The sequence below is a fragment of the Pseudorasbora parva genome, chromosome 23 (assembly GCF_024679245.1).
Source record: "Pseudorasbora parva isolate DD20220531a chromosome 23, ASM2467924v1, whole genome shotgun sequence".
In the NCBI taxonomy this organism is placed as follows: domain Eukaryota; kingdom Metazoa; phylum Chordata; class Actinopteri; order Cypriniformes; family Gobionidae; genus Pseudorasbora; species Pseudorasbora parva.
In genome coordinates, this window is record NC_090194.1 from 21,915,859 (window position 1) to 21,933,361 (window position 17,503).

General features: G+C 41.2%; 1 protein-coding gene across 1 annotated transcript in view; it reads right to left on the reverse strand.

The window, feature by feature from the left end:
- The window catches only part of LOC137063182 (major intrinsically disordered NOTCH2-binding receptor 1-like), a 77,676-nt gene extending 62,140 nt beyond the window's left edge, over positions 1-15,536 (reverse strand). The window contains exon 1 of the mRNA XM_067434251.1: positions 15,390-15,536. Coding sequence (XP_067290352.1) covers positions 15,390-15,536 — 147 coding nt within the window. The remainder of the gene's footprint in view (positions 1-15,389) is intronic.
- Positions 15,537-17,503: the final 1,967 nt, after the last annotated feature.

Below are 17,503 nucleotides of genomic sequence, written 5' to 3' on the forward strand. Positions count from 1 at the left end.
TAATGCTTCAGTTAGATATTTATTTGCGGTTGTAGTACATCATTTGGGGATTGTACACGCATTAATATTGATTTCTTTGAGTTTAAGTTACCATTGAGCTGCGGTGAGTCGGCGCTGCTGGTGGTGAGCGGGGACTTCCGGTACGCTGTCCGTGCAGGCAAAGGACCGGCCTGCTGCTTCGTCTGCCATTTTGGTTCCGCTTGCCACTACCAATCAACGGATAGACTGTGGGGGGGAATGGGATGTTTTGATATTAGGTTTATTAAGTTAATGTCTTGTTTCTTTCCTTTGGTTCTATATTGATGTAAGAGGAGTTTAGGTTTATTTTGATCATTGGCCTGGCCTGTGAATTGTGATTGTATTTAGATTTAAGTTTGTGTTTTGTCTCCCCTCCCCCCTGTGTGTTTAATATGGATTAGTCCACTGGTATAAATGTGGCCCAAATGTTCTCTTTGGAGGTCAGTTCAGGTTGGTTTCAAATATATTAAGTTATTTGAGTTTAGTTTTGTTCTGTTGACCTCCTTTATAGGCCGAAATATTTGATTTGATTATTTTGACTTTAGTTTTTTTGTTTTGAATCTTTGTGTAACAGCTTGGATTGATTAAATATTCTTTTGGAAACTATTTTTTATGATTTGCCTCTCTTGGACTGTTCGGTCCCTCACAAGTGGTGGCAGCGGTGGGATCATCCAGTAGGAGGCATAGTTTCCCAAAAAAAAAAAAAAAAAAAAAACTTGAACTTTGTATTCCATGAGCAATGAATCGAGGCGAAAGGAAAGCCACTCTAAGATCTGCTCCAGTAGAGCCATCTGAAGAAGTGTGGCAGAATCTGGGGGAGGATGGAGAGTCACGAGATGGGGCCGTGGCTGAGCTTGAGTCTGAAAGCAGAGAGCCCACCATAGCCGACCTGACTGGCCTGTTTAGAGCCCACATGGCAAAGGTGGATAGCCGAGAAACTCACCGGATTCAAGAATATGCCCAGCAAGAGCGTCGTTTTAAATCTCTGCAGCATCAGTTTAATTTGTTACAACTGGAGGTGCAGGCTCGCACAACTCCAATGTCTAATGCATTGCTGACTGATGGGGACCCTTTGGAAGGGGAGGACGCAGTCTCTGGCCGCCTGCTGTCTCAGTCTACTACGGGTCGGAAGGATCTGTCGGAAACCCGTGATGCAGGTCAGTGTCAGTTTAAAGAGCCCCGACTTGAGAAATTGGCTGATTCTGACGATATTGAACACTTTCTAATTACTTTTGAGAGGATTGCAGCCGTTTGTCGGTGGCCAAAGGAGGATTGGGCCTTCCGTTTAATTCCACTCTTGACGGGGAAGGCCAGAGCTGCGTATGTCCATATGGATAGCGAGGAGGCACTTGACTATGAGGAGGTGAAATCAGCAATCTTAAGAAAATATGACATAAATCAAGAAACCTATAGACAACAGTTCCGTGCACTGGAGGTTGAACCTCTGGAGAGTCCTAAAGAATTATATGTGCGATTGAAAGAACTCTATGGGAAGTGGGTCCAGCCACGGGGTAAAACAGTGGAGGAGGTTGGTGAAATAATAATTCTTGAACAATTTCTGAGAATGCTTTCCTCTGAGCTCCAGGTGTGGATCCGGGAGCATGACCCTAAGACTGCTGCCCAAGCGGCAACGCTGGCTGACGTGTTCGTGGCCGCACGTAAGAGGAACCAGCCATGGGTGTGGGAAACGAGCAAGGATGATCATAGACAAAGCCTCCATCAGCAAACCCAGAGAAGTTTCCCCAGTGCTGGTAAGCCTCCGGGAGGAGGACTGGTTTTTTCGACTCCGTTTAAACCCCAGAGGAAAGTGCCCATCTGTTATTTGTGTGGTCAGGAAGGCCATACAAAACCTATGTGCCCTAAAAATTCTGCGAAGACAACTCATCTGTGTTATGTGCCCAGGGGTCGCACGAGTCCACCAGTGACTGGCGACTGGTTGCCACCGACGACCACCGTGGAGGTAAATGGAAGAGAGCTGCAGGCCCTGGTTGACACTGGAAGTGATCAGACCCTTGTACATCACAAGCATATCCCATCTAATTTACTCAACTTCAGTAGGGAAAAATCAATCCGCTGTGTTCATGGTGATGAAAAGCTGCTGCCTACGGCAGAGGTGTATTTAAAGGTAAAAGAACAAACATATCTCCTAAATGTGGGTGTGGCCGACAACCTACCATATCCGGTGGTTTTGGGACATGACTTGCCAGTGCTCTGGGACTTGTTACAGCCAGTACTCTCCTGTAATATGGTCATCACTCGGTCAAGAGCAAGTCAAGGGGAAGAAGGAGAGCAGTCGCTTAGAGCCTTACCTTTCTTTGACAATGAGATAGAAACTGTCAAGTCTGCAAAACCCAGGAAAACCTGTCGACAGAAAAGGTTGGAAAAAATTAAGTATAATGCTTCTAAAATGCCAGTTGATTCTGTCTCTGACTGTCCCCTAGAATTTAAGCTGCCGACTAACATTGTTCAGTTGCAACAGGAGGATGCCAGCCTCGTCCCATTTTGGGAGAGGGCAAAGCAAGAGGAGGCAGGAACTATTGACACTGACTGCAACAGGGGAAGTTTCTTCATTGAACATGGAATCCTTTACCGTCAATTTAGGACTGGGACACAGCTGATGGTACCACACGGTGTCCGCAATGCTATCCTTGCCCTGGGCCATTCCATTCCCTGGGCTGGACACCTGGGGAAATCTAAAACTCTTTCAAGGATTAGAAGGCATTTTTTCTGGCCCGGCTTGAAGGCAGAGGTAACCCAATATTGTAGGAGTTGCCCAGTGTGTCAAAAGGTTTCTGCACAAGGCCCGTGTCGGGTTCCTCTCCAACCACTTCCCATCATAGGTACGCCGTTTGAAAGGCTGGGAATGGATGTGGTCGGGCCGGTTGAGAAAAGTAGCTCAGGTAACCGGTTTATGCTTGTTGTAACTGACTATGCTACCAGGTATCCAGAGGTGTTTCCTTTGCGGTCCATCAAAGCAAAGTATGTAGCAACCTGTCTGGTGCAACTGTTCTCTAGAGTTGGATTTCCTTGTGAGATGTTGACAGATCAAGGGACTAACTTTATGTCTACCCTTTTGAAGCAGGTGTACACATTGCTGGGCATCAAGAGTCTGAGAACAACTCCTTACCACCCCCAGACAGATGGGCTCACCGAGAGGTTCAACCAGACCCTCAAACAGATGTTACGCAAGTTTGTTTGTGAATCCGGCAAAGATTGGGACCAATGGCTCCCCTATCTCCTGTTCGCCTATAGAGAGGTGCCCCAATCATCGACAGGGTTTTCTCCATTTGAACTTCTATATGGACATGAGGTGAGAGGCCCCCTTGCTCTGCTTCGAGAAATGTGGGAGGGAGGCCAGAGAAAGAATGAGCCGATGAATGTGGTGTCCTATGTGGTGCAGATGCGAGAACGCTTGGAGCGGATGACCGCTTTGGCCCAATCTCATCTGGCTGAAGCACAAACCAGACAGAGAACCTGGTATGATCAGTCCGCCCGTGAGCGAAGTTTTGAGCCTGGTCAGAAGGTGTTGGTGATGCTGCCCAGCAAGGAAAGTAAATTGCTGGCTAAATGGCAGGGCCCGTTTGAGATCAGGAGGAAATTGGGCCCTACCACTTATGAAGTTTCCCTGTCCGGCTCAGATGGTCCTACGCGAAGGCTGCATATTAACCTTCTTAAGCAATGGGTTTCTCGTCCTGACCTGCCGTCACAGAGTTTGATGATAAGGCAAGTGGAGGAAGAGGAAGACTCCGATGATCAATACCTACCCCAGCCGGCTCTAGGGAATGTGAGGCTGGATCATTTGTCAGCACAGCACCAGCTTGAGGTGAGGGCCCTCTGTCCGCCAGGGGTCTTCTCGGAATATCCGGGGTACACCACGCTAGTAGAACATGACATTGTTTTGAAGCCGGATGCTGTTGTGAGGAGGAGGAGTTATCGGGTTCCTGAGCGTTTGCAAGAGTCACTAAGGAAGGAAGTGGATTTGATGTTGAGGTTGAAGGTCATAGAGCCCTCCAGAAGTGAATGGTGCCACCCGGTGGTTCTTGTTCCAAAAAAGGATGGCTCCATAAGGTTTTGTATAGACTTCCGTTACCTTAACTCTGTGACCAAATTTGATGCCTACCCAACTCCTCGTATAGGTGACCTCACTGATCGCCTGGGTAATTCTCAATTGTTGACAACCATTGACCTTGCCAAGGGGTACTGGCAGATACCTTTGACTTCCCAGTCCCGAGAGCTGACTGCCTTCAAGACCCCATGGGGGTTATTCCATTTCAGGGTCCTTCCTTTTGGATTGCACGGGGCCCCTGCTAGTTTCCAAAGACTCATGGACCATGTGTTACGAGGGTTGACCTTTTCCGCTGCATATCTGGATGACGTGGTGATCTACAGCAACACGTGGGAGCAACATCTGCAACACATCCAGGAGGTGCTTCACCGTCTTCAGAGGGCGGGGTTGACAGTTAATCCGCAAAAATGTGCCATTGCAAAGGCCGAGACAGAATACCTGGGCTTTGTCATTGGTGGGGGGGTGATAAGGCCTCAGGTGGACAAGGTCCAGGCTATCGAGAGGTGCCCTCAGCCACAGACTCGCAAGGAGCTGCGATCCTTCCTGGGCATGGCTGGGTTTTATAACAAATTTATCCCTGACTTCTCTAACAGAGCGGCAGTTTTGACTGATATGGTGGGTTCAAGGTGTCCCAACCAGGTCCGATGGACGAAACAAGCAGAGGCAGCATTCCAGGACATTCGTACGGCCTTGAGCAGGAATTCTGAATTGCATAATCCGGATTTTAATCAAACTTTCATTCTTCAGACAGATGCTTCAGATAGAGGACTGGGAGCTGTATTATTGCAGGGTCATTCTGGTGCTCGCCGACCCATTGCCTTTCTTAGCCGCAAGCTCTTCCCCAGAGAAACCCGTTATTCCATTGTGGAGAAGGAATGTTTGGCGATAAAGTGGGCTTTGGACTCTTTAAAGTACTTGGGGTGGGAATTTGTCCTGGAGACTGACCACAAGGCTTTGAAGTGGCTTCATGAAATGAAAGACACCAACAGCCGAATAACTCGTTGGAGTCTGGCCCTGCAGCCCTTTCGCTTTACCATTCAGCATGTCCCTGGCAAAGAGAACCTGACTGCGGATTATCTTTCCCGCTGTGCCAGTGACATTGGTAAAGGGAGGGAGTATGTGATGGCCCACGATGCAGCCACACATCAATGAGCGGTAATGTGTCGCACTCACACTCACACTGTTTAGTTAGTTTATAGGGTAGTATTTCTGTTCTCTCAATAATGATTCAGTATGTATAATTTTCAGCTCGATAATAAAACAAGGACACTTAATGCTTCAGTTAGATATTTATTTGCGGTTGTAGTACATCATTTGGGGATTGTACACGCATTAATATTGATTTCTTTGAGTTTAAGTTACCATTGAGCTGCGGTGAGTCGGCGCTGCTGGTGGTGAGCGGGGACTTCCGGTACGCTGTCCGTGCAGGCAAAGGACCGGCCTGCTGCTTCGTCTGCCATTTTGGTTCCGCTTGCCACTACCAATCAACGGATAGACTGTGGGGGGGAATGGGATGTTTTGATATTAGGTTTATTAAGTTAATGTCTTGTTTCTTTCCTTTGGTTCTATATTGATGTAAGAGGAGTTTAGGTTTATTTTGATCATTGGCCTGGCCTGTGAATTGTGATTGTATTTAGATTTAAGTTTGTGTTTTGTCTCCCCTCCCCCCTGTGTGTTTAATATGGATTAGTCCACTGGTATAAATGTGGCCCAAATGTTCTCTTTGGAGGTCAGTTCAGGTTGGTTTCAAATATATTAAGTTATTTGAGTTTAGTTTTGTTCTGTTGACCTCCTTTATAGGCCGAAATATTTGATTTGATTATTTTGACTTTAGTTTTTTTGTTTTGAATCTTTGTGTAACAGCTTGGATTGATTAAATATTCTTTTGGAAACTATTTTTTATGATTTGCCTCTCTTGGACTGTTCGGTCCCTCACATTTGCATTTAACATTAAACATCAAATGCATCAAAATTGAACTCAAAGAAAGAAACATATTAAATCAAGATTAAGGAAAGCAAAAGTCAATCAAATATCATAAATATACAACTAAATAAATCAATACATAAAGAAATCAACTTTTCTTTCTCCCCCGGGCAACGCCAGCAAAATGGTAGATCTGGGCAGAACCAACGGCTTAAATTCAGTTTCAACCAGACCTCTAATTTCTGTTGCGCCAGGATGCTGCTGGAGCGGACCATGCTTGGAAATTGCCACATCACGGGTAAACTTAAACTCAAAATAGAAATAAATGTAAATAACAAATACAACATAACTAATTTGTGTGCACTACAAATCAGTAACAATGTATGTCAATGTGCTGTAAAATGTAAACAAATGCAAACTTAATAAACAGATTAATGACTGTTGTCTGTCCTGTGTGATTATTTTTTATACTGAAATAAATTATTGCAAAAGCTTAAACTTAAATGAATAAATAGGCTTTGTATTGTGTGTGTTTGTGAGGTTGTGTGTGTGTGAGTTACCACTCTTTTGTGGCCACCACTCAGGCCCTCACAGGGAGTTCATCAGATAAACAAGTGACATGCGAGGATAGCGAAAATAAATGTGGAAATAAATGTCATGTTCCAGGCTGTGCAGGGGATGTGAGGACTTTTCTTAGCCTTCCCACAGATAAAAAAATGTCAACATTCATGGTTGATGTTTATTTACAATCGGATACTACAACAATTTAATTCAAAGTTGTTTGTTTGCTCGGCCCATTTTACCACGGACAGTTTTTCTAACCTGGGACAATATCAAGCAGGATTTGCTCAGCGTTTAAAACTGAAGAAAGGGCCGATTCCAACCATATTCCTGCAAACAGTAAGTAGTAATTTTATCTGCTTCTTGACTGTCAAAACCATTTCTGATTAAAATGAAAGTTTTTTAGTAAGACAACATTAACAATAATATTCCCCGTGTTGTCTAGATCCAACGCAAGATGCTAGTAACAATTGGAAACTCCAAGAAGTACACATAACAGTTTGTCAAAGATTAATATTATTTCCTGCCAGTTTTGTCATAAAATACAACAGTAGGTACGCATGTCGATCTCTTTTGACAGATTGAAATCTAAATTAGCCTAAATTTCATCATCAACACAACTCAGAAGCTAACTGACTTATGTTTACTACTACTGTTTAGTTGCTTACAGATCACTCACTCGATCCTTGAAGCTAACGTCACCTTCTCCACCATCTTTGTTGAAACGATAGTCATTTGACAAGGCTTCTAGTCAATTTATTAAATAAATATACATTTTTGTGAACTGAAGTATGATTATTTTTCAGTGGGAGAGTAGTAAACATGACACTGACTTTTTTTAGTGGCTTCTACATTACTTTGTTTGGCTAAATAAATCAACCTTTAAATCATTACTCTACTGTCAAACTGTAACGTTACTGTACAAACAACATATATACGCGGTACCCAATTCAGTTCATGATTCAAAGTTAAGAAGCTATCATTGTAAAATCATTGTCATGATGGATTAGCCTGACAAGTCAGACCGATATCAAGATGTTTGGTCTGGAAACTCACCATTGACAGGGCTCAATCCGAGGGGCGGGATAAACGGTTGTCTTTCAAACTCCCTCTGCACACGATAGGATAGGACAACCACCAACCAGAGCAACAAAGGTAAAACAGAGCTTGTTGATAGATTAAACATTCGCTGTATCCGGTTGGCAAAACTCCGAACACATCTTCCCTTTTTAAGAATGACTTCAGTGCCGTTCTTTATTCTTTTCTCAGAGAAAAGCTTAGCTCCAAGTCTTTCAGAGTCGTGGTCAAAGCTGATTCAAAAGACCGCCGTTCGCCAGTTTCTGTGTTTACTAGAAGCACGCAAACGCAACTCTGCTGTCGTCATTATGGCCCCGCCCACCGACTCTATACACGATGTGATTGGCCCGGCAAGAGTTAGGCGAATACAGCTCAGAAGGTTATTGAGAGTTGCTAGACGACACTCGCGGGCAGATTAAATTAGCTGCCGCTATGGTGCGTACAGATTTCTAAGCTAATGATGGATAGTATAGATGTGTTAGCTGTCATTGTATTGAGCAGCGCAGTGAAACAGCCAATCAGAGCAGAACTCTTCATTGATTTTTATTTTCTAGAAAATCTGTCTTTGCAATTTATTTCGTTTTGTATAAATTGTATTTTAATTTTGATCAATGTTTCATCTACTAATTTCCTGTATATTTAATAAATAAGAAGCTAACCAAGATCGTTGGGAATTGATTGACGTGCTTAACTGGCCTGTTTCCATGGCCTTTGAGTTTTCTGTTTTAATACATTTCTTGAATATATGTCATAATTACAGTAGGCCTATTATATTATGATATTTGTGGCTGCACCGGCTTGGTTAACGTTATTGCCACTGTCTTTATTAGGAGAGAATATATGTTATTTTAATGACGTAAGATATTGTTATTATGAGAAAAGGTGTTGTTAAAACACATAACATCTCGTTATTGTGACATAATTGAGTGGAAAAATATGGTAGCAATGCATCACCGTACCAGGTGACGTGTAAATGCTGAAAAACAGTTTCCAATTGCAGTTTTGCGAAAATTAGCTTTTTCTAATTGCCTGAAAAAACACTTCATGCAAGTGTAATTAAAACATTTTTTTGGGGATATATAGTTTTGCAAAATTGGCGCATTTCCATTGGGCTTATTGTCAATTTGCAATTTCAATTTGCACAATTTCAAGGGTAATGGAAACGCAGATACTGAATATTTAAGTTAATCAGTAATTTTGCCACTTAACAGTCTTTCCCTGTTGACAGTTTGCGTACCAGTTGGTCTTAATATTGAAATAGACCAGGGAACATGGGAGGCAGTGCTGTGTCCGGTCCACTCCTCGTCTATCTGTGCATGCCATTGCCTTATTCAATGTAAGGTGGTTAATAGAGTTCATTCGTCAAAATGTAAGCTCGCACGGATTAATCCAACCATTGACCTACAGTGTGAAAGATGTCACCTAGGCCCAACACACAAGTTTTGGACCTGTTTAGCTCTTTCTTCATTTTGGGGGTCAGTATTCAATTATCTCTCAGCCATTACATGTATAGACATAGCACCATCACCTATCATTGGCATTTTTGGGGTGTTGTCTACTTTGCTTCCCACTGCTTGCTAGACATGTCATTTTATTAAACTGGAAAATACCTTAGCCTCCATCTAAATACATATTGGATGAAGGATGCCCTGTACTTCATGAAACTAGAGTTGATATTTAGGGGATTTTGAAACCGTTAGTGTTCCTACTCTTCTTCTTCTCCTTCTTCTTCTTCTTCTTCTTCTTCTTCTTCTTCTTCTTCTTCTTCTTCTTCTTCTTCTTCTTCTTCTTCCGCTATGGGAGTCTATGGCAGCCCATAGAACCGTATGGTAAAAAGTTGTGAAATTTGGCACACTCATAAAGTCAAGTCTGAGCTGTCACTATAGCAAATTTGGTGACTCAATCCCTCTAGCGCCATAACCTGTCCAAAGTTTCACTCATGTTTATGCTAATAACTTTTGACTCCTAAGGGCTAGAAACAAAATTCTTTTTTCCTCTGATTCCTTGGCTCAAGCCGATTCGATTGCAAAATTCGTTATTTTCCGGTATGCAAAAACATTTTACATAACGTTTGTGAAAACACACTTAAGCAATATCTCTGCAACGCTTTATTGTATTCAAACCAAACTTGGTACATGTCATCACAAGCATGACCTGAAGCAACATGCAACATTTTGGCGCAGCGGCACCTACTGGTCTGGAGATAAGAAAAATGCCTATTTTTGCTTATAACTTCTGAACCGTTTATCCAAAAATCATAATAATTGGTCTCTTTCGATTCCAGGCATCATGGCGAGTCGAATGATATCCAATTTTACCATGTCGGTCAATTTGGGTGTTGGCCATTTTGAATTATGTGCTAAAATGCTGTATTTTATGAACGCATGAACAGATTGTTACGAAACTTGGTATGGGTCATCACCACGATGCCCTGAAGTAGCCTGAGAAGTTTCGAAACAGCGCCACCTAGTGGAGATTTTTTTTCCCCAAACACTTATAACTTTGAGTGTGGTTGACATATTTTGATGGGAGTATGTTTTTTGGTCTCCTGAATCCTTGCCGAGTCCAACGATACCAGACTTGCCAGGTTTCGGCATATGGTTTGCGCAGCGTTGTAATTTTGCGCTTAAAAAACATTTGCTGATGTCTTCGAAACCGCTAGTCTGATCGAGACGAAACCAGCCTCAGAAGTTCAAAAACATAGGTCGATAGCTACACGCTAATGCCCAAATCTCAAAATATTGATAGTAAGGGGTAGTAAAATCCAATCAAAGTCAGGTGTCAGTCATTTTTTACGTGTTTTTTCATATAAATGTCTATAACTCCAAAACAAAATGATCAAAATTCAACAAACATTGAACCCTTTGGCCTGAATAGCAAACATCATGTCTGGAGGAAACCAGGCACCGCTCATCACCTGGCCAATATTATTCGTACAGTGAAGCATGGTGATGGCAGCATCATGCTGTGGGGATGTTTTTCAGTGGAAGGAACTGGGCAACTAGTCAGGATCACAGATGAATGCAGCAATGTACAGAGACGTCCTTGATGAAAACCTGCTCCAGAGCGCTCTGGACCTCAGACGAGGTGAAGGTTAATCTTCTAACAGGACAACAACCCTAAACACACAACCAAGATAACAAAGGAGTGTCTATGGGACAACTCTCTGAATGTCCTTGAGTGTCCCAACCAGAGCCCAGACTTGAACCTGATTTAACATCTTTGGAGAGATCGGAAAATGACTGCGCACCGAAACTCCCCATTCAACCTGATGGAGCTTGAGAGGCTGCAATTGGTGCCAAAAGTGCTTCAACAAAGTATTGAACAAAGGTAAATGTGAATGTTTTTGTTTTTTTTTCAACAAAATGTGGAAAAAGTGAAGCGCTATGAATACTTTCCGGATGCACTGTATTTGTACAAGAATATGTTAGGTCATCTCACTGCCCTGATAAAAACCAAACTTAAAAAACATTTGCTAATATCTTTGAAACCGCTAGTACGATCGAGACGAAACCAGCCTCAGAAGTTCGAAAACATAGGTCGATAGCTACACGCTAATGCCCAAATCTCAAAATATTGATAGTAAGGGGTAGTAAAATCCAATCAAAGTCAGGTTTCAGTAATTTTTTATGTGTTTTTTCATATAAATGTCTATAACTCCAAAACAAAATGAGATATTTTCACCAAACCTGACACACATATGTATGGTCTCACTATGAGGACACATAAAAAAACTGGTGGGATTTTGCCTCTTGGTGGCGCAATAATAAAAATTAAAAAAAAACATGAAATTCCCATTGACTTCAATGCAGTATATGGTTTAAAATGCTAATGCTATAATTTACGAATGCATTAGTGTATAATTACAAAACTCAGTTTGTGTCTTCCGCTCTATATTCCGAAGGTACTCAAAAAGTTTCGGGGCTGCGCCAGTTTGTGGTCAAAAGTTGTAATAAAATGTACAGAAATGCAAGTAACTTTTCATTATATTAACCCATTGTAATGAATTTGGTCATAATTCATTCATTGGCTCATGCTGAGAACATGGATACCAATTTTGCCGTTTTTTGCAGACCTCTCTGTCCTCCATCTTGTTATATGTTAAAAACCTACTTTTTCAAACTCATCCTAGACCAGTGTTTCTCAAACTTTTTCTGCCATTCCCCACTTTGGAGGTAGGGAAGGGCTCCGAGCCCCACCTGTCCCCAATCACCCCAACAAAATGGTAATTATCTAGGCTTTTAAGTTTGCCTGTTAACATTTATTTTATTAACATCACATTTAAACCTTTCATGCGTACAGTCAAAATATTTTAGCTGACTAAAAGTGTCAGCTGACTAGAGTGTGAGTTTTATTTTAAGGCAACGTTATTTTAGAACGTTTCATTAGATGTGTTTCATTAGATGTTTCATAGTGTACTATTAGATTTACATTTTATATTATGTCCTTATGTTTGTGACTAGTCTAACAGTCAGAGCTACAATTGGGACTGTTGCTGATTGCTGGCAGCCACTGAGAGGTCGTTGTTCGTCGTTTCGCCGTTTTCAACCGCTTCTCTAATGTTTACGTTTGAATTGCTGCGGTTGGTTTCTGGTTTGGAGGACATTTGATGTTTCTCGCCGCGGGTGCTCACTGGTGGTCTCCCTTGGGCTTGGGCTGCATGGTGGCTGAAGTTTGCACCGGGCTAGCGTCATCCGGGCTCTCGTCGTCGGCGTCCGGCATGATGTTGGGATGTTCTGCTTCTCGGCTGCGCCGCTGTTCCGTCCTGCATTGCGACCGTGGATCGAGCGGCTTGGACATCTGCGCCGGCCCCGGTGTGTCCACAGAAGTGCCCGGAGAAATGTTCTGCCTCCTGCATGGTGCTGCAGCGATCCCCATCGTTTGAATCATCATGAAGAAGACCCATCATCTGGTCTTCAGCTGTCGTGCCTCGGCGATGTCATCGGGACACTGCCGCTGGGAGAAATCTGAAACATGGAGTGGACCACAGTGTGCTGCGGAGCTAACAGAGACTTCCACCATCAGCTGTTTTCTGTTCACCATCAGCTCTGTTTCTGTTCACCATCAGCTCTGTTTCTGTTCACCATCAGCTCTGTTTCTGTTCTGTTTTCTGTGTTGGTTGATTGTTTGTAGTATTCTATATTTTTACTTGTTATTCATTTTTTGTTATCCCCCCCCCCCTTTGTTGCACTTTGAGATTCTTCGGAATGAAAAGTGCATTATAAATAAAATCTATTATTATTATTATTATTATTATTATTATTTCACCTTAATGTTTCTATGGCAATGCGTCATGTTTATCACGTGACTCACCACAACCAAAAAAAAACGCTGTATAATAATAATAATAATAATAATAATAATAATAATAATACATTTTATTTATAATGCACTTTATATTAAACAAAATCTCATGTGTATGAGTGTATGACAGATGTATCGCTTTTATTACGTTATTGAACCGTTTGAACAAATGCACTGCAGTTCAGAGTCCTGTCAATTGGATTTACAGCACATATATTCATCAGCATCTCCTGAAATAAGTGACCGGTGAACTGGGAGAAGAATCGAGCAAACTTTATAGTTACTTACACTATGTGTATCTGATATGAATAAAACATGTCAGCCAATTATATTTGAATGGATTGTTATTGCTGCTTCCATAGCCACTAGTGTGTATTACAAACTCTAACATTAAATGTATTGTTTTACTTGTACTTGTGTATTTAAATGTTACCTATTAAATTAAACCTAAAATAAACAGTAAGTGGTTGAAAACTGCATGATGTATGTCAAGAGCTGAGCGCGTCCGCATTTGGCTCAGTGCCAGCCGAAGCACGTCCCACCGTTTAATTCTGGCAGTGATGTCACGTCACTGAACATTCTAAATCCCTTATGTGGGTCCGTACTCTCAGGGGCATAGACATAAAAATGCCATGTGGGACCGCTCAAAAGGTTAATAGAGATGGGCACAAAAAATTAACACATTTCCTCCTGTTTGTCGCGCCCCACTTGTCATGTCTCTATTCCCCACCAGTGGGGCGCGCCCCACACTTTGAGAAACGCTGTCCTAGACTGTTTGTACGATTTTCACCAAAATTGAACCGTATCGTCTTCAGACCATGCCGACAAATAGTTATGGATTTCGTGTTGGTAGACAAAACAGTTTTCATATAGCACTGCAACAGAGTTGAGCCATGATGCAAAAATGACTCTTGATGCTGTATCTCTGCAATGCTTTGACATATTGACACCAAACTTTGCATGTGTCATTGTCACATCAATCTGACTACACCACACCAGTTTCGTAATGGTGCCACCTATCGGTCGAAAGTGATAAACCATTAAATCATTATTATTGACTGTATTAAAAATTGTACTGCTATTTTTCTAAAATCAACTTAATAGGTCTTTAATGGCTCATTGTTGCAGTTGGTTTGAGACTTCCAGCTATGCTGGCATGTCTTGTCTTCTTATTTTGGCTCCGATAATGGCTGCTTGCAACTATATTTTGTTTTGTTTTTCTGTTTATTGTTATTTGTACTGTAATCATCACTATCAATGTCTTCCTTTTGTATCTTTTTGTTAGTTTTTGTTTTGTTTGTAAAATAAAATAAAAAATAAGAGAACATTCCAGAAGAACAACCATCTCTGCAGCACTCCACCAATCAGGTCTCTATGGTAGTGTGGCCAGACGCCACATAACAGCCCGTCTGGAATTTGCCAAAATCACCTGAAGGACTCTCCCACCATGAGAAACAAAATTATCTGGTCTGATGAAAAAAAGATTGAACCCTTTGGCCTGAATAGCAAACATCATGTCTGGAGGAAACCAGGCACCGCTCATCACCGGGCCAATATTATTCGTACAGTGAAGCATGGTGATGGCAGCATCATGCTGTGGGGATGTTTTTCAGCGGAAGGAACTGGGCAACTAGTCAGGATCACAGATGAATGCAGCAATGTACAGAGACGTCCTTGAACATTAAACATGAAAACCTGCTCCAGAGCGCTCTGGACCTCAGACGAGGTGAAGGTTAATCTTCTAACAGAACAACAACCCTAAGCACACAACCAAGATAACAAAGGAGTGTCTATGGGACAACTCTGTGAATGTCCTTGAGTGTCCCAACCAAAGCCCAGACTTAAACCTGATTTAACATCTTTGGAGAGATCGGAAAATGACTGCGCACCGAAACTCCCCATTCAACCTGATGGAGCTTGAGAGGTCAAAATGACTTGAGGCTGCAATTGGTGCCAAAGGTGCTTCAACAAAGGAGCAAAGGTACATGTGAATGTTTTTTTTTTTCAACAAAATGTGGAAAAAGTGAAGCGCTATGAATACTTTCCGGATGCATTGTATTTGTATAATATGTTAAGTCATCTCACTGCCCTGATAAAAAACAAACTGAAAACATTACTTATTACTTAAAGCACATAAAGTCACAAGAAATACTCATGAAGTGTGTATCAAGGTACTACAATTTAAAATTATTGTGTTAAGTCCAATGAGTTAAATTGAATTAAATAAGGTAAAATAAAATCCATAATAAAACATTTTAGCATTACCTTTTATTGAATTTTATGCTTAGGGTTGTTGCTTTTTATTTTGTATTACATTATATTGTGTTTAATAAGCAAGTAAACACTAAAGACTAAATCAATTGTGTTCCGATAACAAATAGTGTCCCTTAGTCAGACTGGTAGCATACAGATTCAAGCTGCTGTAAAAACTGAGTTTACCTGTGAGTACATCCTGTTGTGCCATTGCCTTTGACGAGACAACGCAGCACCAATCTGGAACATTCCATGTGTAGCTGGCAGCATTCCCACATCTAGCTGCAGAAATTTCTCTGGATGATTGTTGTTCGGCAGGACGGCTATATCCATTTTGTGACTTGTGTAAGGCTGAAATGAGCCTTACTGAGTTTGATCTCAGTGTGAGTGTGTAATTATTCATGATGTAACTCTATCTGAGCCCATGTGATTACCACTGTCCTGCTAGTGAAGGGCTAGTTCCACACCTACTGACTACTGACATGTTACACAATTACCTCATCTTCAGCACTGAGGGATATTAGTTATATGCACTTTTAGTTGTGTGGAATAACACAGAATTGTACAAAACTGTCCTAATTACCATTGTTAAGAGTCACTTCACTGTATTCATGAGTAGAGCCAGTTTATAGATTGAAAATTACATGAAACATTTCAGATTTAAAAAAGACCCGTAAAGCTTTGGAAAAGGGTGGAAAGAGGGGAGACAACAAATAAAACATACAGCATTCTCATCATTCAGACAAATTAATATTAAAATATTTGCGGGGGGTGGGGGGGAGAGAACAGTTAAAAAATATAACAAAAATGACAACAACCTTATCCATAGAAACCACTTACAACTCAATAACAAATAAAATATGTTGTCGGATATGCTGGATGTCACAGCATGTGATTGGCTGTTCACTACTGATGTCACAGTTAAACTCCGAAACTCAGGATCAAAGCCTGGGTTTACAGAGAAAATTGATGATCAGCGGACTAACAGAGCCTGAATAGATTGGTTTGGTTTTGTCAACTCAAATCCTGTAACCCTGAGTTTGTTAAACTACCACCACAGGTACAGGCCCCAGGTTAGGTTCACACAGAGTAAGTTACCCTGGTAACTTTCTTTCAGAAATGGGCTTGACTCACCCTGCTTTTTTGGGTTTAACATACCTACCATTCTGAAACAAAACTCAATTTGCCTTATTTCAGGGTTCACATACTCTGAGTTTTCACTTAACCTCCTTTCTGAAACTGTTGTTGCTCCTCCAAGCTGTAAATGCTGAATTTTGCTTGCCAGACAAGTAATTTGGCAGTCAATTTGTAAAGAAAAACAATGTACCTATGCGCATATGTATTCAAACGCATTACACTAAACACAATGCTTATGTGCATGCCGTCACCGTTCTTTTTTTTTTTTTTTTTTTAACACAAAGATGATAACAGTATCGTTTCAGAAACCCGTTTCAAGGGTTGCATTCTCTAGCCGCCAGAATGCATTGAGAGTTCTCTATTTTGGTTTAAAATGGTGTTGTGTAAGTGGCCCCAAAGTAAATAACTAATGATTTTTTGCAACGGAAATGAATCAATCACAAACTTACTTTAGCTGGACAATAACTTTTTTCTAAAGCTGATGTACTGCCCAAACAATCTCTGTTCCATTAATTTTCTTATTATCACTGTAAAACTGCTTTGAAACAATCTATATTGTAAAAAGCACTATAAATGAAGGTGACTTGACTTGAGTGGTATGATTTGCTGTGAATTTCGCAGAAAAAACACTTGCTTTCCAAAAATGCCCAGAAGGCCATGACCGCTTTAGGAACTTCTACAAACGATTAGGTAATCAGATAATCAGATGATTAAGTTAATAGCTCGTTTATCTTTTCATGATATGCTAATTTTTTTAGAAAAAAAATCTTGGGTTTTCATGAGCTGTATGCCAAAATCATCAGTATTAAAACAATAAAAGACCTGAAATATTTCAGTTGGTGTGCAATGAATCTAAAATATAAGAAAGTTAAATTTTTATCATTACATTATGGAAAATAATGAACTTTATCACAATATGCTATTTTTTTTAAAAGGACCTGTATTTTCAGTTCAAGGGGGCAAAACTTCATAAAATTCAATAGTTTGCATCACTGGATTTTACTGTGGGTCGTTTACATATTATATGCTTTTGAATTTGCTTTCTTCTGTGAACGGTAGAGCCCATATTCTTTGAATTTGATCAGCCATCTCAGTGATTTTGACATTGATATGACAGCTAAGGCAGACCAGCCTTAAAATTTTACTTTTAAAACTTTTTGTGA